Source organism: Cyprinus carpio, chromosome A3 (genome assembly GCF_018340385.1).
Source record: "Cyprinus carpio isolate SPL01 chromosome A3, ASM1834038v1, whole genome shotgun sequence".
In the NCBI taxonomy this organism is placed as follows: domain Eukaryota; kingdom Metazoa; phylum Chordata; class Actinopteri; order Cypriniformes; family Cyprinidae; genus Cyprinus; species Cyprinus carpio.
The window spans coordinates 4,660,454-4,684,246 of NC_056574.1; the positions used below are offsets into that span (position 1 = coordinate 4,660,454).

The window sequence follows — 23,793 nt, forward strand, 5'->3', positions numbered from 1 at the left end:
GATGGTATGTTGCTAATCATGTTAATAACATGCTAGTCACTTGCTAATCATGTTAAAACCATGCTAGTGACATGCTAGTTACTTGCTAATCATGCTGGAAACAATGGTAGTGACATGGTAGTCACTTTCACGTGATGCACTGATTGTTCTTATCACACCAGTGTGATCGTATGCATCAAAGGGTTAATTTGTTCAGGTGAGTTTTTCTCTTTTTTTGGCAGTGTTTTTTCGTGAAAGAATAAATGAGCCATTTTGAACATATTGTTCGAATGAATGCTGGCAGTTTCAGTGCTTATTTATCCATGACAGACTTAAACTAGCCAGGGGTACCAACATAAAAACACACTAATCACAAGCTGTTCTCTGCCCGGAATTCTCAGCATGGTTGCGTGTTGTGATGTTGCTATTCAGGATTGGTCACTTGTTTGTTGTCTGGTCTTTCGTCATTTTAATGATGTTCTTCTTGTGCAGAACATTCCACTGTTGATTGCTTGTTTTGTTCATTCTGGAGTCGTAGAATCTTCCTCATACCAGTGAAGAGTAAAAGTGATGCCTAAATTTTACTCACTCCACCCACTGTCACATTTATGTTCAGGTTTGACTTTTTTTTTTTTTTTTTTTTTTTTTTGTCAGCATGATTTCATAGTTAGTTTCCTTGGTTACTCATTTGATTAGTCATTTTGTTCAGCTGTTTCCTTATTAGTTTCCTTTAAGTTATTGCTGTGTTTGCTTGTCTGTCCTCATTCGGATTTTCCTGTGGATATTGTTAAAGACAATTTTGAATCTGAATCTTCTTCGTCATGCATTCCATTTTGTCGTTAAATTGAGATTTAACAGCACTTCAACACAGGTACAACCTTTCTTTATAACATTTTTATTGATTGTTTTATTATGAAAATAGATAGCAGTAATTTGCAGTTACTATCTTTAATGGTAGTGGAATTCGCTTTCACCTTTTTAGTTTATTTTTTTACTTGTAAAACAAATGTGTTCTGCATTTGGTTTAGTGTTGTGAACCATACATATTTGGTAACAAGCATCATCAGTATCAACAATTTATTAATAAAATGTGTTATAATTATCACATTGTACACTAAAATGATATATTCAATTAAAATTTAATTATTATTCAGCACACATTAGTATGTTGATTTTGCATCTTTCACTAATTACAAAAACAACTGTAAACAGAAAAAAAAACAAAAAAAAACAACAACAACAAAAAAACAAAAACAATGTATTTAATAATTGCTAATGTTGGACAGAACTAAAACACCCAGGTACATGAATGGTGGTATAGGTTGAAATGACTTGTATACCACATATAGTAAAGTTTACATATGTAGCTCTTTATGTAATATAGATTTCTTCACAGCAGCTTTACAGTAAAATCAGTGTCAGTAATTAGTCATTACAATTACAATTTAATCAACAAAGCAGCTCAACAGATGATGATAAATGATCAATGGATTAATTTTTTCAGTGTTCTCAGTCAGTAGTTTCAGTTCATATACACAATATGAACTCTGTATAAACAAAGGATATACCACATGAGATGGTGACAAGAAGACTGTGACAGAAACAGGCTAAAATCATAGGTAAAATCATAAACAGTGTTTGTAGTCTGACCAGCAATAGAAATATCACTGATCGTTGGAGTCGGTGCTACAGTCTTATCTGGCCACAGATGTCTATGTTGAGGTATTTGATATTTCATAGAGGACTGTGTGGTCTTAACTGGTTATACGTCACACATCTAGCCTGGATACAGACTGGATTAGAATGACTCTTGGAACCTCAGGATAATATGGATAAAGCTTAAATCCAAAGTAAAAACGTCATGGGGTGTTGTTTTGTAAAGCGTTTCTGGCTTTGGTCGAACTAACTAACTAATTAACACCATATGAAGGGATATGTAAGAACAAATGTCTGAAATGTCTAAATTTTTTAGCAAATCATACACCCTTCTCTAAACCAGTTTTGTCAGTTGTCATCTTTACTATGTTGTTTTTCTAGCCAACAGCCTAAGATTCACCTTAGGGCAGAATGTAGCTGCTTATCATAAATTAGAGAAAAACAAATATTACCACAACATTACACTATTGGACACTGTTACAGTGTATTACATTTAAAAGTATAAAAAAAAATAAATAAATTGTCCAACCAGTAATGAATACATTTGCCCACCGGATAATGAGCAGTATAACGTTTTCATTTTAACTAGAGATATCAAGTTCCAAATCTGTGTTCCAAATGATACTGCACTTATACTTATTAGAATGTGTTGACACTTCTGTCAGATGCAGTTTAAGTGGCAGAGAAAAATGAAAGTCTCTCTCACCTCAGAAAAAAATAACTTTCCTTTCCTGTCAGCTATTATACTGTGTTTGTTGCTCACACTCTTCAATTGTATGCTCTAATCAAAGTCCCTTTCTAGTCTAATGCAGCGGCGGTTTGTGCTGTATATCACTTCATTATAAATAAAGCTCAAAAGAAGTTATGTTGGTAAATTATAAAATTATCAATAAGTTACCTAACTGGAAAATGTTTTACATTTTCTAGGAATTAGGTCAAGACAGGACAAGATTTGGTCTTCAAAAAGCCTTTTTCCAAAAGGTAGGCTACATCTTGAAAAAAGGGGGTCGTCTTATAATCAGGGTTGTCTTATATTCTGAACAATACGGTAAGTTACAGCCATGGGCTGATAGGTAATGTAATCAGTATGTAATCATACAATCCATAAAATAGTACTTGTAATTGGAATATGCATATTAAACACGATCTTTTATTTTACTTGATTTTTTTTTATTTACATACACAATGCGCATAGCATTACTGTATAATTCTGTACTTTTGAATACAGCCCAGTATATAACCGTTTCAGTCTATTCAGAACTTTGTTGTAATGCTTCTTGCTCTTCAGCAGCAGTTGTGCAGACTTCTCACAGAAGAAGCCAAAGCAAGGAGAGACCTCTCATGAGTAAGTATTTAAATTAAACTTTAGAATTTGTTGTTTGCACACACTTTGTAAGTATAGTTAATTCTGATTCTGAAACTTTGAGCAGTTTATAGATTTAATTTTCTTGTACTGCTTTTTCATAACAGTGTGTGCTTCAGTGGGTGATCTGAGGATTGTTCTGCTGGCCAAGAGCTTGTCAGAAAACTGCGGAGTGGGAAACTTAATATTAGGTAAAAAAATGTTTGACAGTGAAGCTCTTCCAGATCAAGTGCAGAAACAAAGAAGAATGCACAAGACAGTCATAAACGTTCCTCACCTGCTTCAGCCACATCTCTCAGATCATCAGATCACAGAGGCAGTGAATGAGTGTATGCGTCTGTCTGATCCAGGACCTCACGTGATCATTCTGGTCCTCAAAAATGATCAGTGTTCAAGAGAAGATCAAGAGCATGTGGAAAAGGTGCTGCACTCTTTCTCCGACAAGGTTTATGAACATACCATGGTGCTCAGCACACAAGAACCAGACAGTGAACCGACTAAAGTCAATGACGTTATAAGGGAAATTATTAAAAAATGTTCTAACAGACATTACCAACTTAAGAAAAGCACCTCTTCTGTTGATCTTAGAGAGAAAATAGAGAATTTTGCACAAATTAACAGTAAACGCTATCTTGTTTGTGATAAATTTGCAAGTTCAGAAGGTTCAGAGAATTCCATGGAGCAACAGGTTACAGAAGGAGGTGAGTATTAAAATATTTGATGTAGTTTCTAATAAATATAGGTAAAATACAAAAATATATTGAAGTAACAATCACACACTTCATAGTTGTGCATCCTTGCAATCTTTTACTGTGGAGTTTAAAATGAGTTATTTACTTTAGGACATACAGAGTCAACACTGACTGTTGCACTCGTTGGAAACTCTGAATCTATCCAATTTAAACCTGAAAACATTCTACTTGGAGAAGATAAACCCTTTAAAACTGTAGAAACATCCAGGATCGTTCCTGTACAGAGGGAGATAGCAGAACGTCACGTGTCAGTAATAAACATGATTAGTTTACATGAAACTGACTCTGTGCATCATCTCATCGACCAACTATTGAATGAAAATAAAATCCATGCATTCATCTTTGTTGTGCGACTGGGTCAGTTAACAGACGCTGATAAGATGGGACTTGAATGGCTTCAGAGAGTGTTTGGTGATAAAGTTCTTCAGTTTGTGATGATTCTTTTCACCTATGAGACAGAAGAAGAGTGTGATACTATAATTGATGATATGAAGAACAAAATTGTTCTGGAGCAGCTCCTGGAGAAATGTGGAGGAAGATATCAGACCTGTAACAAGAGATTGAACAACCAATCAGAGATGAGTGAATTGATAAACAAGATTGAGCATCTGTTTAAGGAAAATCAACAGCAGTGCTACACTGCAGACATTTACAACACAGTGTTAACAAGGCAAAATATCTTCCAAAAGAATAAAGATGAGACCGGTAAGAAATCGGATTGTTTCCTGATATTTCACCTGTTTTATGTATTTGTGTGTTTATGTATTTTTACTCTAAATGTTATCATTTCAATATAACTTAACTGGTGTGCTATGTCATTACAAACAAAAACAGCACCAATGATGAATAATTTACTTAATAAAAAAATAAATAAAATAAAATAAAATTTTGCCTTAAAACACCTGCCTGGAAGTTCTAAGTATACCTAGTAAGACCTTGATTAGCTGCTTCAGGTGTTTAAGTTGGGTTGGAGCTAAACTCTGCAGGACTGAGTTTGGAGACCCCTAACATACATGGATCAGGATATTTGAGTATAATTGCATAGATGAGGTGAGTTATGAACCCAAGTGAAAACCTTAGAAGCAGCCTTTTTTTTTCACTGCAACATTTAGATTCAAACCACAACCCCAAAGTCATGTGGTCAATTTTCAGGGAGTGCATGAACTGTGAAAATATATAGATTAAGTGCTGTATGTCCTTTTCGATATCGGTGTCTGCCAAATGTAAAAATGTAAAGATAAATTGGAAATGTTCAAGGTTTTCAGACTCAAAAAAAAATAACAATAATAATAATAATTCTGGAGGCAGTCATTTGCCCGTCAGACATTGCTGCAGATTCAAAACAAAAACAGTCATAGGGTACACACAGTGGACCCTTGCTGGATCCTCTTCAGTTTGCCTACAGGGCAAACAGGTTTGTGGATAATGCAGTCAACCTGGAACTGCATTACATTCTGCAACACCTCGACAGACCTGGAAATTATGCAAGGATCTTATTTGCCTTCAATACCATCATGCCTAATCTTCTCTCAGACAAACTGACTCAGCTCTCCATGCCAACCTCAATCTGTCAGTGGATCACCAGCTTTCTGACAGACAGGCAGTAGGTAGTGAGGCTGGGCAAACTCACATCCAAGACTCTCATGATCACCACTGGCGCCCCTTAGGAATGTGTGCTTTCCCCACTGCTCTTCTCCCTGCACCCAAATGACTGCACCACTAAAGATCCCTCTGTCAAGCTTCTAAACTTAACAGATGACACTTCAATAATCAGTTTCATCCACAATGGAGACGAGTCTGCTTACAGACAGGAGGTTAAAGAGCTGACTGTCTGGTGCAATCACAACAACCTGAAGCACGGTCAAAACCGTAGAGATGATAGTGGACTTCAGGAGGAACCCCCCTGCACTCCTCCGACTCACCATCATGAACAGCACTGTTGCAACAATAGAGTCATTCACATTCCTGGGCACCACCATCTCTCAGGACCTGAAGTGGGACATTCACATAGACTCCATTGGTAAAAATGTCCAGCAGAGGCTGTACTTCCTTTGCCAGCCGGGGAAACACAGTTCTACTTGGTCATCATTGAGTCTGTGTCATGAGTCTGGGCCCGGTGTTTCTCCCTCTCACCACCAGAGGTCGCCATTTCCCATTCTCCCAGACTCCTTGGCCTTAACTCCAAACACGTTCACCTAGTCATACACACACAGCTGTTGCCCATCCTGATGGCTATTTACACTCCTTCCCCATGCCTTTCTGGGCTAGATTATTAGTTGTTGAATGTTGACTGATGCAAGCAATAAGTGGCCGTTTTTGTATCATATCCCTGTTTCTGTTCCGTTTTCAGGATTTATGTTACTCTGTTCTTTTCCCCTTTGGGGTGCTTTCAGTTGTGTTTTTGTTTACTTTTGTGGCTTATAAATAAAGACCTGCATTTGGACCCAGACTACATCAACCTGGCTCTGCATTTAAGTGGCTTAGCCGTCAGGGTGAAGTTAGCTGTGGAGCCAGCTCACAGTTCTCCCAAAGTGGCAATCCAAGGGTTTGTCAGAGGCATTGTCTGCCACACCCAGTCCCTAATGCCCGTTCCTGGAGCATCATGGGCTGGGTTTGTTGGCTTTCTTGAAGCGGCGGAGCCCGCTGATGATCCCGCCAAGGTGGTGGGGCTCGCATCTGGCCTTCACAAAGCGGCGGAGCCCGCTGATGATCCCTCCTAGTCAACGGGGCTCACTTCAGGCCTTCCCGAAGCGGCAGATTACGCTCACATTTCCCCCAAGGCAGTGGTGTCTGCTCATAGTTCACCCGAGGTAGCGGTGTTCACTTCAGGCCTTCATGAAGCGGCGGAGCCCGCTGAAGATCCCTCCAAGGTGGCGGTGTTTGCTTCTGGCACAAAGTTTGCTTCTGGCACACAGAGGGGCTCACTTCAGGCCTTCGCGAAGCGGCTGAGCCCATGGATGATCCCTTTGAGGCGATGGGGCTCGTTTCAGGCCTTCATGAAGCGGTGGAGCCCGCTGATGATCCCTCCGAGGCGGCAGGGCTTGCATCTGGCCTTAATGAAGTGGCGGAGCCCGCTGATGATCCCTCCGAGGTGGCAGGGCTCACTTCTGGCCTTCCCGAAGTGGAGGATTCCACTGACAGTTCCACCGAGGCAGCGGTGTCTGCTCATAGTTCCCCTGAGGTGGCAGTGTTCGCTTCATGCCTTCATGAAGTGGTGGAGCCCGCTGATGATCCCTCCGAGGCAGCATGGCTCGCTTCTGGCCTTCACGAAGCAGAGGATTCCACTGACAGTCCCCCCGAGGCTGCGGTGTCCACTCACAGTTCCCCCGAGTCAGCGGTGTCCGTTCACAGTTCCCCCGAGTTGGCAGCCAAGTCCAGAAGCACCAGCGCCCCCTTACTGTTCTTCTGAGACAACGGTGCCTGCTCACAAAGCTCCCAAAGTGGCGGTGCCCACTCACAATCCTCCCGAGGTGGCGGTGTTCGCTCACAGTTCCTCCAAGGTGCTGGTGTCTGCACATACTTCCCCCGAGGCGGCGGTGTCTACTCATGATCCTCCCGAGGCAGCGGTGTCTGCTCCCAGTTCCCGCGAGGTGGTGGTGGCTGCTCACAGATCTTCCGAAGCAACAGGGTCTGTGCACAAAGCTCCCAAGGTGGCGATGCCCGATCATGGTTCCCCCGAGGCGGCGGTGTCCACTCACAATCTTTCAGAGGCAGCGGAGTCTGCTCATCAGGCTCCCAAGACGGCGGGGTCCGCCATTGCCTGTTCCAAGTTGGCAGTTCCACACACACCGCTGTGATGGCTGCTGGTTCTGCCCTGGGTCTCCATCCCACTGGCTCTCCCTCAGTCCCCAGGTCCACCTCCGGTACACGGACCTGGCCCCCGATCCCTCCCCTCCCCTCTCCTCTCCTCTCCCTGCTCCGCCCCCGTTCTGGAAACCGTTCCTTAGAGGAGGGGTCCTGTCATAAGTCCGGGCCCGATGTTTCTCCCTCTCACCACCAGAGGTTGCCATTTCCCATCCTCCTGGACTCCTTTACCTTAACTCCACACACCTGCTCACCTACTCACACACACACACACAGCTGTTGCCCATCCTGATGGCTATTTACACTCCTTTCCCATGCCTCTCTGGGCTGGATTATTAGTTGTTGACTGATGCAAGCACTAAGTGGCCGTATTTGTGTCTTAACCCTGTTTCTGTAACATTTTCAGGATTTACGTTACTCAGTTTTTTCCCCCTTTGGGGTGCTTTTAGTTGTGTTTTTGTTTACTTTTGTGACTTATAAATAAAGACCTGCATTTGGACCCAGACCCTTGTAAATAACATAACTGCACATTCAATTTAAACAATTATGTTTTTTTTTCCTATGTTTCTATTTCTGTATATAGTGTATTTATTTTTCTGTTCTTCTTATGTTAGTGTTATTTCATCTTTAGTGTGTATTTCTATGTATTTTTGCACTGTGTGTACTTTCTTCTGCACTGGAAGCTCCTGTCACCAAGTCAAATTCCTTGTGTGTGTAAACATACTTGGTAATAAAGCTCCTTCTGATTCTGATTAGTTGTCGAAATAGTTTCACTGTTTCACGCTGGACACTACTGTCAAGCTATTAAAAATTTGGTTATCAGCATCATTACTTGCAGTTCCCTTTCAATTGGAACTCGCACTGTGTCCTTTAGTGGACACTATGTGGAATGCCATCAGCATGATCAATGTCTGAAGCACATGTGAAGACACTCCAGTGATAGCCCATGACGTCATTAGTGGAGCTCCCTGGAGTAAAAGAGGGAGCCTGCAATACACAACATCGACTTCTTTTTGTCTTCGCGATCCATTCAGTTGTGTACATTTGAAAGATAATGTTATTAGGAAACACTCTGCACAACACTTCAGGTAGCATGTGCCTCTGTTGGAGGACCTGAGAACACGTATGATTGATGCATTTTGTGCATGATTGAGGAGCGTGCATATTATATTTGAATGGATTGTTATTGCTGTTTCCATATATATATATTGTGTGTATTTTACAAACACTAAATGTATTATTTTACTAGTACTTATGTTTATTTAAATGTCTGAAACCTAAAGTAAACATTATGTGGATTAAAACACTGCATAGTTGTGATTATATGACAAATACTGAGCATGTCCATCTTTGGCTCAGCGTCAGCCAAATGCAAAAGCACAGTTTGAATCTGGCAATTATGTGACTTCACTGAATATTCTAAATCCCATATGTGGGCCCGTACTCCCAGTGGCACAGAAACAACAATACCACATGTGGTTCTGTACCGCTCAAAAGGTTAAGTGGATGGTGCCCCTTTTTGGTTCCTTAGGTTGAGCTCCACAGAGTCTCCCTCTGTAGGTGGATGTAGGTGGAAGCTTATTTTGTTTTGAATGGTTTCCTTTTATAGACTTCCCTTTTTGTAGTTTGAAGAGAGATGTCTACCCGATGGCTTTGGGTATCTAACTCCTTGCTCCCTTCTTATGATACGATCTAGGTCAGGGTGTCTCGTCTGTATTGGAGGTAAGTTAGGCGGTTCAGAGATGGTAGCTGTCTGAGGACAGTTCCCTTTGAAAAGCTGCTCTTTGACTTAGGCTCCCCAAGACTTCAAGGTTCCCCTATGGTTTCTCAGTTTCTCAAGGAAACTAGGTTTGGGCTGCCACCCTTGGATCAGTAGCATTTGAATTTAGGCTGTCCACCTAAGCTTTCTTGAAAAGGAGGGTTTGTCTGTTTGAGGACAACCCTCTCTGTTACTGTTTTAGGCTTGGACTGTTTCCCTTGTAATTAGAGGTTTTTAAGTAGATGGTCCACCTATAGGTTGAGTCACTTTATAGGCTGCTTATTCTGGAGGGTTTTTGTCAAAGATGTAATGGTTGAGGCATGTTTCCTTTGATAGGATCTTCAGAGGATTAAGCAAGAAATCACATATCACCAATATCATCGGTGTGCCTTGGCAGATGTCCAGTTTAGTTCTGTTGAAGTCAATGTATGCCTGTCTACTGTTGTTGGTGTTCTTTGCCGCAGTTAGGCAGGCATCCTCCTCAGCATGGCAGAGTGGGAATTACATTCCCCTTAGTGTCCACTAAAGAAAGCAGTGCAAGTACCCATTGAAAAGGAACATCTCGAGTTACGCATATAACAATGGTTCCCTGGGATAGGGAACAAGACACTTTGTCTCTGCCATGCCTAGGGTCTGCCTGTTTACGTCCCCTTCAGACAAGAAATTGATGTTTTGTATTGCAAGGACCCTCTTATACTTCCAGGTGCTCTACTAATGACGTCATGGAGTGTTTTCGCATGTGCTTCAGACATTGGTCATTTTGACGTCATTCCCCATAGTGACCCACTAGAGGTGCAGTGTCTAATTCCTTACCTAAGGGAACTATGGTTTCATGCATAAACCAGGACATTTTTACTCCCCAAAAGTTATTTTAAATTGTATTAATTTTTGACCCCCTCAAAAACTATGCTACATTGATTCAAGCACAGTAATTACCACTTCTGATAATTAAATACTATTTGTTTTCCACTGTTTCTTTTGTTTCAAAAGATAAAACCACAGTCAAGAATGAGAGCCCTGAGCACACCACTACAAGAGCAACGAGAGGAACACAAAAGGTATGTGCTGGCTGAAGGGTAACTGTATAATACAGAAGGTGCACAATGTCAAAATTAGACTTTTTAAACTTTTAATTAACATAGGATGCAAAAGTTTGATTACAGTTTTAAGTGTTTTTTTAATCTAATTTCATCTGGGTTTTTTTTGTTTGTTTGTTTGTTTTTTTCGACATTTTGGATGCAAAACTGTAGGGGTGTCCAATCCTGCTTTTGTAGAGCAGCTTTCCAGAGTTTAACTTTTGAGTGTGTGCTCATCATACAGGGTTATTGATGTGTCAGGGCATTTCCATATGCAGTATGGATTGGCAATATGCTTTACACCTCTTTCTTTTTACCCTTTCACTTCTATCTCATTCAGTAACTCATCTCGCATGATCCTATCTTCCTGTTATAACAGTATCAGTCTCTGAAAATCATATCTTACTCACCAGAGGTCCTTGCGCTGTCACCTGTGATTGTTGTCTTCTCGCACTTTTTCATTTACCTTTGTTGTTAATTGCCGACATTAGTAAGTACATGGATTTTCCCTTTTTGCTCATATCATCCTGTTCTACATTACAAACAAAGAAGGTCAAGTGCATTTGTTTATACTCTACATTGATATCATTTTAAGTATTTCAGGTACTTTCCAAACACATAGCATTCAAACATCTTTATATTCAAGCATATATGGAATTAACCTAAAATCCAGCAAAATAACATCAAAATCACCAGTTGCAGTCCCACACTAGTTAATAATGTGCTTTACTGCAAATTTCCAATTAATTAATTATCCATTGTTATTCACTATTTACATTCTATCTCTTATTTTACATCAACATGGTTTTAATGATAATTTATATCCTGATGACATTCAAATACACACTATTTGTATGCCTGCTTTAGCCATTCAAACAGAATTACATTGTGGATTAAATAAAAGAATGGCTCAGCTCTATTTTTTTTTACATGGACAAAACTGAGATCGTCATTACTCGAACTCTATTACTTACTAGCAAAATTCTATTGATTTTACCTGTGAGGTTGCTAGTACTCTCATCAAACCATCCAGTACTGTGAAAAATCTAGGTCTTATTTTGATTCCTCTCTCACCTTTAAGGATCATATGAAGAGATTGGTTCCAAAACACTATAAATTAATTTTGATTAATTTGAGTAAAAAAGAAAGTGGCAAGATGAAAACCACAATTTTCTGTTTCAAACTTTCACATAGCATCGTTAGGTTATAATAACATAAAAAAAATAAAATCCAGATTTTGATTTTCAAAGATTTATAAAAAATATAATTTTTTTTTCCAAAAATGCAATAAATCCATTAATCAATATAAAAGCTATTTTTCATATTGAAACTGTTGAAAATACACAACATGGTTAATCCACATATGGCAGTCTCTGAACTTGGTCAATAATAATAATAATAATAATAATAAATTTTATTTATAATGCGCCTTTCACATGCTCAAAGCGCTACAACATACAAAATAGTCAAACAATCAAACAAACATTGCAGTAAAAAAAATAAGTATCAAAAATACACAATTTATAAATTAAAAGCTTGAGTAAAAAGATGTGTCTTAAGAAGTCTCTTAAAACAATCCACAGAAGCAGCATCCCTGATAGACGCAGGTAATGTATTCCATAACTTCGGCGCATTACAGGAAAAGGCCCTTCCCCCCATAGTTTTTAATTTTAATACTAATCTTATATGCAGGCACTGGACTAAAAATACATTCATCAGTCATCGTTCCCAAAATGAATTCAGCGGGTCATCTTGTTAATCCTATAACTTAATTACAGCAATAAAATAAAATTTCATCATGAAAAAAGAACATGAACAACATCACATTAGCCCACAGAAATTCCAATATGACATTTCCCTAACAATCAACTTCCAAAAGTGCATTCATCTTTGCCATGTTACATTCATTTAGGTCATTAGTGCTATATGCTGCTTTAACAAAAACATAAATGGCATTAATAAAAACACTTACACTGACAAGCTACACAATATCGCATAATTGACTGCGACTCATCTGCGATTAGAAATGTGATATTGTATAGTTTGTCAGTAATCTACGGCTCTGTGTATCCATCTGAAAGCATGTGATGGAGATTAACTAATAATCACAGAACCGGCTTTACTGACAAGATGCGTTTGACAATCTCATGCGATTTATCGTGCAGCCCTTAAGTTTGTTTGATGATCACAAAGTAGATGAGGAAAACTAGGATGCCGAGTGTATTCAAAGTGCTGCCATTACTGTCTAGAGTGCGTGGAATGGTGTGCTGTGATTGGTTGAGCAGATATATGGCATTTTGCAGAGAAGTGAGACTGGTATTTGTCATGGATTGGAAAGAAAAGGAGAAAATATAACAGAATAACTTGGCGGATATCACATTATGCGTAAAATTAAAAATGGACCTTTCAGCACTGACCAGATACGATGCTGATTTTGGCGGAAACTCCATTTTTTTTTTTTAAAAATGGCGTTTATCACATTTTGGAATCTTAATTATCATCTCTATCACCAAATCAGCATTCTTTCACATATGTTGCATTGCTGAGTTCTAACCCTTCATCAGTGTCAAAGATGCTGAAACAGTCATCCATCCTTTTATTTTATCCCATCTTGATTACTGTAATGCCCTTTTCATTAATCTGCTGCTTCTCATGGCAGTCTTCTGAATCTGGCCTTCTCTTTGTTCCTCATTACCAACTCTCTTCAATGGGTGGTAAATCATCTAGTGTTGTTGCACCCAAACTATAGAATTCTCTCCTCAAATCACTCCCTTGCATTAATAATATTTCTGAATTCAAATTACTACTCAAAACCCATTTGTTTTTTGTATGTTATCATTAGCTGCATTTCCATTACCCTTCAAACTGTGCAAATTGAAATTGCGAACTGGAATACGCCCAATGGAAACACGTCTATTTTGTGAAAACTCCCACATATTGCAAAAAGGTTTTTATGCTCACGTGAGGTGGTTTTTAAAGCAATTCAGAAAAGGACTACTTCACAAAACTGCAAAGGAAACAGTTTTTTGGGTTTTTTTGTGCATTTACAGGTCACCTGGTGTACATAAAATTCACATGATCACTCTTTAATGTGCTATAACCTCCAAGAAACACCTCATACATGGCCACTCAAGTTTAAGAGCTTTCCCTGCTAATAATGCTTGGAATAACCTCTTGTTTACACTGCACATGTTTGCGGCCCATTATGGCTCCAACACGGCCACTGGAGCTGATTTAGGCCACTGTGGTCAATGCTTGTGTTTATACCAGTTAGCTTTCAGTCAGACACCTCTGACATCGAGAAAAAGCCAATGACAATTTGAAATCTGCATAGCTGATTAATTTAGTGCTCAATCCTCTTGTCGTTGGACAAGCAGCACAGGCAGCGGTCTCTCTCTCTCTGTACACAGCTAAGTTTTGTGAGAGCACCCCTGGGTGCTTCAGCGGCGATCTTTGAGAGCTTATTTCCTCTAAAAGAGCAAATCCTCTAAAAGAGCTAATTCACGGAATACGCCCAATGGAAACACGTCTATTTTGTGAAAACTCCCACATATTGCAAAAAGGTTTTTATGCTGTAAAACATGGTTACATGTTTTACATCTTGGCTTCTGATGGACACGATCGCTTTGTCCATGCTGAATCGTCACTCGTAGACGGTGTATATCCTCTTTGTGAAAACTTGCCCATAGGCACGCTCCATTCGTGGCTTGTGGCTTGCGGCTCGCATTCTTTTCCAAAAGTCCATGAGTCACCCCTTCTGCTTCGAGTTCTGGTCCTTCCATTCCAGGTATGAAGCTGCAGGGATGTGCTTTGGTGAAGAGTGTAGGGAGGAGGGAATGGCTCCGCCATGTGACTCCCGACGGACTTACCGATCCTCTCATGTATCGTGCACCCTGGTAGAGCTTCTGGATGAGTTTGAGAGCTCATCTTTGGGTTTTGAGTTTTGCGGGGCCATCTGAGGCTCCCGTCCAGGGCCTGTAAGTTTTCCTTACACAGCTTCTGGACAAGCTGCATCCACCCTGCACTTCATGGCCATCTGGCAGATCTACCAGGCCAAGGTGTTGAAAGAACTGCAAGAGGGCAGTCCCAACCCAGAGGTCTCGCAGGAACTGCGATCTGCAACTGACTACAGCCTTTGGGCTCTAAAATTCACAGGCTCTAAGATGGGTAATGTCTACTAAGATGGTCCAGAAGTACCACCGGTGGCCTAATCTGGCAGAGATGCGTGATGTTGAGAAAGTACATTTTCTCAACACTCCCATTTCCCAGGTTGGACTCTTCGGCAACACCGTGGAAAAATTTTCCCAACAATTCTCTGCAGTCAAAAAGCAGATGGTGGCCATCAAGCACATCCTCCTCTGCCTGCTCATCACCAGGGACGGCCCCCTACTAAGACTATCAGGCCCAGCAGCATGTTGGACTGGTAGAGAAGCCCCAACAACAGTCTTAACCATGAAGGAAGGTGGCAACGCCTGCCCATCATCAGGATGCTAAGAAGAATAAGGAACTAAGAAGAATAAGGATTCAAAGAGGTCCTGAGACAAGCGACCTAGGGAGGAGGCTATCCTTAAGGCCTATGAGGCCAGAGGTTTACTATACCCTTTGGGAGTGAGGGCTCACTCATCCAGAGGCATTGCGGCTTCATCCGCTTTAGCAAATGGTGCCTCATTAGCAGACATTTGTAAAGCTGCTTGTAGGGCTACATCGAACACATTTAAAAGTTTTTATAATCTGAGAATGGAACCAGTTTCACCTAGGGTGTTGAGTACTGATTCTTCTACTTAGATGGCTGCTATGGTGTAGAGCTTGCTTTGCGCTTCCCCTTTTTTGAGGCGAAATATTGCACTTATTGAGTCCAGTTCAGTTCATTCTTATAAACCCTGGACTACCCTTACTTCACTTCAGCACTTCTTATGTAGTTGAATTTTTCAGACAAACTGACTACTTGAGTCTATTACATGTAAGTATCTCTCAAGTGATCTCTCATAATGGATTAGTGCTCCAAATGTAGTGGCCCTATGTGTATTTATCCACCGTCCTGTCCATAACCAGGACTGTGTTTCTCTTAGATGGACAACTGATCTGTCTTGTTTCTGTGCTTGGTAGTTCTACCCTCATGGGGAGCACATCACAGAAACCTTGCCTATGTAGTACTTGATTCAGTGAATCCATAGGATGTATACCCACAATACCTCCCCCACTGGGTAGGATATGGTCTCCATATGGTCTCTTTTGATATGATATGGTCTCTTTTCTCCACTGGGGAAAATGTTTTAAACTTTTCATCTGAATTCTTATTTGTGAAAAGACAAAAAAAGGCTCAGGCTGAGGTGACCTTTGCCTTATGTGGCAGCTGCGAGAAGTGAGGTCATAAGTCTTTGAAGGTTACGAGGAGGAGAGGTGCATTTGGTTGTGACATGCTGGGCTTGTCAACATTTGTGTTGCTTTGAACTCATAACGTGGTTCAGTAGTTGTGGCATTTTGTATAGGTACCCCTAGTGTCGGACTTCAACAACGTTGAAGTGACCGACTGAAAGGGAACGTCTCGTTACATATGGTAACCCTTGTTCCCTGATGGAGGGAATGGAGACGTTGTGTCCCTCATGCCAGACTGGCCTATTTATACCTGGATTTCTGGGGCGTGGCCAGCTATGCAGATTTTGCTCGCCAATTGTCATTGTCCTTTTCTCGATGTCAGAGGTGTCTGGGCTCCCAAGTGCGACCCCTTGTGCTGGACTTCTACACAACATCTCTGTTCCCTTTTCTCGATAGGATTACCAGGGAAGTCGTGGCCTAAGGAGTCGGACTCCCCAATCGAAGGGTTGTGAGTTCGAGTCTCGGGCCGGCACGAATTGTGGGTGGGGGGGAGTGCATGTACAGTCTCTCCACCTTCAATACCATGACTTAGGTGCCCTTGAGCAAGGCATCTAACCCCCAACTGCTCCCCGGGCGCCGCAGCAAAAAAAATGGCTGCCCACTGCTCCGGGTGTGTGTTCACAGTGTTCACTGCTCTGTGTGTGTGCACTTTGGATGGGTTAAATGCAGAGCACGAATTCTGAGTATGGGTCACCATACTTGGCTGATTGTCACGTCACTTTCACTTAAAAAATGGCTGCCCACTGCTCCGGGTGTGTGTTCACAGTGTGTGTGTGTGTTCACTGCTCTGTGTGTGTGCACTTCGGATGGGTTAAATGCAGAGCACTAATTCTGAGTATGGGTCACCATACTTGGCTGAATGTCACGTCACTTTCACTTTTCACTTTCACTTTCAAGTATTATTAATGTTACTTGGCTTTATGTCACCTAAAGATACATGCCTACATTTCCTTGATTAAAAATAATGGCTAGTGCGGTGGCTGCAATATACATAAACCTACCAACATCCCTCATCATGACTTATCGAGAGAGGAAAAAAATTGTTTTAGTTGCATAACATCGATTAGTGGAAATGCTGTCATTTTGGAATTGTTTTATTTATAAAAGTTATAAAATTTTGCAATTTCAAAAATCTGTCAGGGAAACACAGTTACAATTATGTTGTAGCAGGATGTGTTTAGTATTTCTTGGTGCATGATTCTTTGCTGCTGTGTGCAACCCTGTCTAATAATCCCCTTTTGTTTGTTTGCATTATCCTTGCTCTAACCTACTATTTTGTAATTTTCTAATTCTCCGCTTGTACTTTTGTTTGTCAATATTGTCTACTCTGTTGGTGTTGTCTTTTCTTATTATAATCTACATCAAGCATCCTTGAGCAATGGAAAGGTGCTTTAAAGAAAAACTATTTTTTTTAATTATGCTGTTTCTTTTACAGATAATGGTTTCAATAGAAGAAACAAGATCTGAACTAGACAAAGGAAAATATTTTTTTAAAACAACAAAGCATCTCTTTGATAGACTTCATCTTAAAGCCAGGCACTGTAACCTAAGAGCTGCAGATGTCCTTCAGTTAACTGAACATTCATTACTGGCCCATGAATCTTGTGCTGAAGAAGAGCTGATTCAGACTTTAGTACAAAAACTACTGATGATGAACTACAGAGCAAGATACATTCATGTTAATAAGGCTAGTGAACAGGATCAAACACAACAAAGAGATACTGACTTAGCTGAAGACAGTGGTGATATATTCAAAGCGGTGTCTTTGTCAAACAAAGGAACAAGCCAATCTGACCCTGTTCATCCGATGGATGTTCAGATGGCTGCGTTTCATTGTGCTGATAGTTTTCTGAAGCAGCTGATGGTGACTAAACTGTCCCAGTGTCAGTACGCTCTGCCTCTGCTTGTTCCTGATCCATTCACTCAACAGATTGAGTTTCCTCTCTGGACATTCAGACAAATCAACAAGAGCTGGAAGATGAGAAACACCAACAATGAAATCATCAGTCAAACCCAGTCGATCGACAAGGCAGAAACTCCAGTGGTGTTTTTCTTCAGGTTTGGCTCTGTGTCTTCATCCAAGTCTCAGCTGATGAACAGTCTGATCAATGAGAAACACAACACGTTCTTCCACAGGAACTGCCCAGGCAGCAGCAAAACCAGAGTCCTGATGGATGGAGTGGTGGAGATCGCCTGGTTCTGCCCTTCTGGAAGAGAAACAGATAAATTCACTGAGTGTGTAGCGTTCTGTAATCTACACGGTGACGCAGGAGACCATGAGAAACAGCTGCAGATCCTCACTGAAATGAGCTCAGTCAATGTTGTTCTTCTACCACGACTCGACAGGAATGACAAACATGCAGCAAAGATACAAAACCTGTATGGGAACAGAAAGCCACTCATTTGTCTTTTTACTGAGGATGTTTCAATTCTCACTTTGATGCAAAAAGGAAAATATAAAATTGGTTTGAAAGACAGATGTCAGCCAGCTGTTTCTGATGAACTCAGAAGAGCTATTAAAGATTGTCTCTCAGAATCATCTTCCACTTTCAGACTTGAAGATGTGTCCAAACACTCAGACATCAGAGTAGATGAGGAAGATGATGATGATTGTAGGAGAGGAAGAGAAGCAGCACAACAGATGATGAGTTTACTGGAGAAGAAAGATCTTACAGAAATCAAAGAATCGTTTCTGCCTCATCAGGGGAAACTGTGGCATCAGTGGAGTCAGAAGAACAAAGAACTACATCGGCCTCGAGCAGATGAGACCGAAATGGAAATAAGTAAAAAACACTCAGAAACTATGAAAATCAGAGAACAACAGCATGAATGTGAAATCAGTGAGTTTATGAAGCTATTCATTAAAGAAATTAGTTCACATGCTGAAAATAAAATGTTTTTCCTTAAATGGCTCAGAATCCTCCTGGATGAATATACATCAACTGATCTTTCTGCTCTACATCACAAATATTATGAAAAGTTGTCAACGGTTTTAAAACTGAAAGAGAAACATGAACCAGAAGAACTGACATTTAAACAAACTGAACTTGAGAGAATATCTGAGGATCTTCAAGCTGCAACCTTTGGTTTGGAGCACATCATGAGGGAGATCGGTCAGATCTATGAATCATGTTCATCTGTGAAGAAAAACAAGAAAGACCTGCAGGTTCACTTCTCTTCTCTCCCGAGTCTTGCAGCTGAGATGATGATCTCTGGGTTTCCACTGGAGCTGATGGATGGAGATGCTGCTCATGTTCCTGTGATCTGGATCTCTGCTGTTCTAGATCAACTCATCCAGAAACTGGGAGACCAGAGAGTCTTTGTGCTGTCAGTTTTAGGGATTCAGAGCTCTGGGAAATCCACCATGTTGAATGCCATGTTTGGACTCCAGTTTGCAGTCAGTGCTGGCAGGTGCACTAGAGGAGCTTTCATGCAGCTGATAAGAGTGTCAGATGAGATGAAAACACAGATGAACTTTGACTATATTCTGGTTGTTGATACTGAAGGTCTTTGTGCTCTAGAACTGGGAAGATCAACAAGAGATCATGACAATGAACTGGCCACATTTGCTGTTGGTATTGGAAATCTGACCTTGATCAACATCTTTGGAGAAAATCCTGCTGAGATACAGGAGATTCTTCAGATTGTTGTTCAGGCCTTCATGAGGATGAAGAAGGTCAGACTGAATCCCAGCTGTGTGTTTGTGCATCAGAATGTTACTGACGTCACAGCTGGAGAGAAAAACATGGAGGGAAGGAGACGACTGCAGAAAACACTGGATGAGATGACAAAACTTGCCGCCAAAGAGGAAGTCTGTGATGCAGAATGTTTTAGTGATATCATTACATTTGATGTACAGAATGATGTAAAGTATTTTGCTCATCTCTGGGAGGGCAGCCCACCAATGGCACCACCAAACCCAAACTACTGTGAGAACATTCAAGAACTAAAGAAAACTATTATGTCTCATGCCTCAAAATCAGATGAAATGGTTCTGGTAGACTTAAAAGACCGTATTAAAGATCTTTGGGAGGCTTTACTGAATGAAAGATTTGTCTTCAGCTTCAGAAATTCTCTGGAGATTTCGGCCTACAGGAAACTGGAGACAAAATACAGCAAGTGGTCCTGGAGTCTTCGCAGTGCTATGCTGGAAACTGAGAACAAACTACACAACAAAATTGAAAATGAAACAATTGATGAAGTTGATGAAATTGATCTTCAAAGAGAATTGAAGAAGACAAGTGAAGAAGTTAGGAAATCAATGTCAGAGTTCTTTGAGAAAGACACAGATGCAAATATACTGATTCAATGGAAAACATCATTTGAAAATAAAATCAAAGATGTTGAAGAAAATATTGTAAAAGGAACAAAGAGGAAATTAAATGAGATTGTTCAGCAGCGAGACCTGAGGAAAGTAATTGATGCTCAGAGTATACACCACGAAAACACTCTCTATGAAAAGAGCAAAGAACTTGCCTTAAAACTGAAATACAAAGCAAAAGATGAAGAAACACTGAAGAAAGAGTTTGATTTGTTTTGGGAACAGAGCGTGAAGAAGATCATCAGAGACACTCATTCAGTCAAACACATTGATGCATTGAGGGATGTGAAACTCCTCCTCAGTGACATGTTTGAAGGATGTCTCCCAAGAGACCACTCGAAAGAGGGCAGTAAGCATAACCATATTTTCACGGTGTCGAGTTATTCTGAATATGTTGTTTTCAAAAAGTCCACAAAAAAGGGAACTACAGAGGGTGTAAAGGATGGTTACAGAACAGTTAGAGGAACATTTCGATATACTCCGATTCTGTCTCCAGTAGATGAAGCCCAAATAAGAATATTGGTCCGAGATGTTGTTCAGCAGACAGACAACATGATTCAGTCATTTAATATTGCAAAGATGGGATACAACATTAGCTGCATTCAACAACTCACAGATCACATCATTAAGAAAGTAAAACAACATGAGGAAGGGCCAGTGAAATATGTGTTCAAGAAACAATTCTTTATGGATTTGGTTATTTCCATTTGTAAGAGAGCAAACAAGATGATCACTGACCAACACAGACTGTTCAGGGAAACCAATGATCCTGTAATATATGTCGAGAAGAAGAGAGAAGAGTGCTATAATATTTTCCAGACATACTGTCATGGAGCAACATCAACTGCAATTTTTGGCAAGATCATCTGTCAGAAACTGAAAGAGCCCATTGAGCAGAGTGTCTACAAGAAGACTGCCAGAGATCTGACGGATGAAATGAGATCAAACTGTGAATCACTGAATGGAAACAGATCAAATCTGGAGAAACACATCCTGAAGAGACTGGCAGAAAAGGAGGATTTTGACAAATTCATGAACTACATTAATAATCCTAAAGATCACTTCAAGAGTTTCATCAGAGATGAAGTCAGTCTGTACATCACTGATAAGTTCAGTCTCAGTGTTTTACCCAAGATGAAGGAGAACATTAAACTCCTGCAGCAGAAGATCATGAAAGCAGCTCATCAATCTACTGAACATGTTCAAGTGAACAGTGCAGATGTTGGTTTGTGGTTGAAGAGTTTCACACAGCAGCTCTCAGATGATCTGATCTTCTCTGAAAAAGACCTCAGTGGAGTCAAACATGATGATGTTGATGATTTCAACCTCCTAGAAGATGTCATTAGAGAAGAAATTACAGCTATAATGTTTGACATCAGCAATACTTTTAACACAGAGACATTTCTTGTAAATCTTGACTATAAGTTCAGGCCAGATGAGATTCTGATTGATCACTTCTGTCAGTGCTGTTGGGTTCAGTGTCCATTCTGTACAGCCATCTGCACCAACACCATAGAAAACCATGATGAGGATCACAGTGTTCAATTTCATCGTAGTATTGGACTGAATGGGATACATTACAGAAATACATCTAACTTGTCTACACATATCTGCACATCAGCAGTAGCAAACAGCAATCTATATTTTTATCCCAATGACTCAGATGATAGAGTCCCATGGAGAGATTACAGAAAAGCAGGAGGAGTTTATGCAGACTGGAGCATCACCCCTGATCTCTCTGTACTGCCCTACTGGAAGTGGTTTGTGTGCAGATTCCAGAAAGATCTGGAAAAATACTACAATAATAGATTTGAAGGGAGTGGTGAGATTCCTTGTGAATGGAGAACATACTCAAAACAGGATGCTACCGAGAGCTTAGATAAATACAATTAATTATTACAATTGAACCTTGAAGTTGAAATTTGAGTTGAAACTTTGAAATTGAAGTTTCTTTTAGGTCTTTGACTTTTTGAACATTTAAAAAAAATGTGTTTCTGTTTCTCATTATTTGAATTACTTTTTTTTTTTGGGATACCTTAAAGAAAAGATTTAAGTGTCCTATTTTAAGATCTGGTAAACTAATCAGCAGGTTAAGACTATAGATGTTGGAACAAAACAACTTTGTGACAGAGCAATAATAGAAGGCTTTTTAAATTTAGTTTAGTTTTCAGTGTTCAGTGATTTAGTGTCCACTAGTTTTAGTTGATTTTAGGGTATATTTGGTGGCGTTTTTCTCCCACCAATTTAAAAATATGTATTTTATACAATTATATTCATAAAAAAATACATTGAGCCGTGCATTCCTGGGTTTGTAGAATCAAAGAACTCTAGTGTGAATAAATCGCCATACGAATAAATCGCTTCTCCAGTGTGAATAAATCGCCATACGAATCCGTGAGTTTTATCTATGAGGTGCCATGTAAATTTATTTTTACAGGCGTCCACATGAGAAACAATTACCGTCTAAAAAGGGCTCAAGACTCTTATTTTTATTTCATAGGATAAACATTTTACATTGACGCCAATCTATTCCTTTATATTTGTTTGAGGTATGTGAAATTCTATTTTTGGGATGGTTTATTTGTATGTGATGGTATAATTTGAGGTTGAAAATAATTTTGTGTGACTTTAATAGCCATAATAAAAGTAAGATGGATCAGATTTGTTTTTGTTTTTTTTTCAGAAAAAAAGGGGGGAACAAGAACAATTAAAGTTACAAACAGCATTAAAGGGCCCTTGCACTCGGAGTCACCTCCACCCGGTGGCCTAAGGAACAGTAAACGGTGGGCAATATGCATTTAAAGTGGTAAATCTAGGAGGAATATAGGAGTCATTTATTTGTTCTAAACTTCCTGCTGCCAGCTGGTGGCACTATGACTATAACTGAATGTTGGCAAGTAGATGTCTTCAGGCCAAGACTTTTACCAAACGTGAATTTTGTTGCAGACTGAACATGGTATGTTTGAGTTAGTGTAAAACATGTCATATCCTGTTGCCAATAGGTGGCGCTAAGATTAAAACTGAATATTGGCCTTTAGATTAGAGACATGCACTCTCGCGGGAGTACCTCGGGACCCAAAGCAACAGGGTGCAGCGCGGGACAACTCTTGATAGGTGAGGGCGAGTGCGGGCGTGAAGAGACTCATGTGTGTGCGGGATGCAGGAGAATAAAATGATTTGGGGGACTACCACAAAATAGAAATGATCTAAACATAAAGTGTCTAAAATAAATAAATTGTTATTTATCTTTTGCACAAGAGCAAAAAGAACAACTAATATTAACATTAAGATTGACATGCACAAGCTAGGCATAGTTTCTATTTATAAAACATGTTTAAAGGGTTAAGCAATGTAGCCAATCACAGACTCAGCTGTTGATTTCTGGAACGCAATGGCCAATCAGAGGTCATTAGTTAGAATGTTAGAATCTACTCACAGCAGTTAGAATCTACTCACAGCAGTGCTGAAATTGCATGCTCACGAATCCTCTCATTTTAATACACGAAATATAGACATTGTGAAAGATTCATTGTGCATATATTTATTGTGTTATAACAGAGCTTTATGAGATCGCGATTAACTGAGATGTCAGCTTTTAGTGAAAATAAAGGAAGCGCTCTCATTCTGCCATGCCAAATCATGTAAGCAGCAGCATGCAGCAATCTGTTATTGATTTTCTTTTTTTATTATTTTTTATGATTGTTGTA

General features: G+C 40.0%; 1 protein-coding gene across 2 annotated transcripts; it reads left to right on the plus strand.

The window, feature by feature from the left end:
- Positions 1-661: 661 nt before the first annotated feature.
- LOC109046536 (interferon-induced very large GTPase 1-like) lies at positions 662-22,746 on the plus strand. 2 transcript variants are annotated; one of them, XM_042716636.1, is made up of 7 exons: positions 662-850; positions 2,563-2,616; positions 2,927-2,980; positions 3,106-3,699; positions 3,841-4,455; positions 10,304-10,371; positions 17,201-22,746. In XM_042716636.1, the coding sequence occupies exons 3-7, from the start codon at positions 2,977-2,979 to the stop codon at positions 21,977-21,979; spliced, it is 6,060 nt and encodes a 2,019-aa protein (XP_042572570.1). In that variant the 5' UTR covers positions 662-850; positions 2,563-2,616; positions 2,927-2,976; the 3' UTR covers positions 21,980-22,746. The 2 variants fall into 2 exon arrangements, with proteins under 2 accessions (XP_042572570.1, XP_042572567.1); XM_042716633.1 differs by having other exon boundaries at positions 663-850; positions 2,924-2,980.
- Positions 22,747-23,793: the final 1,047 nt, after the last annotated feature.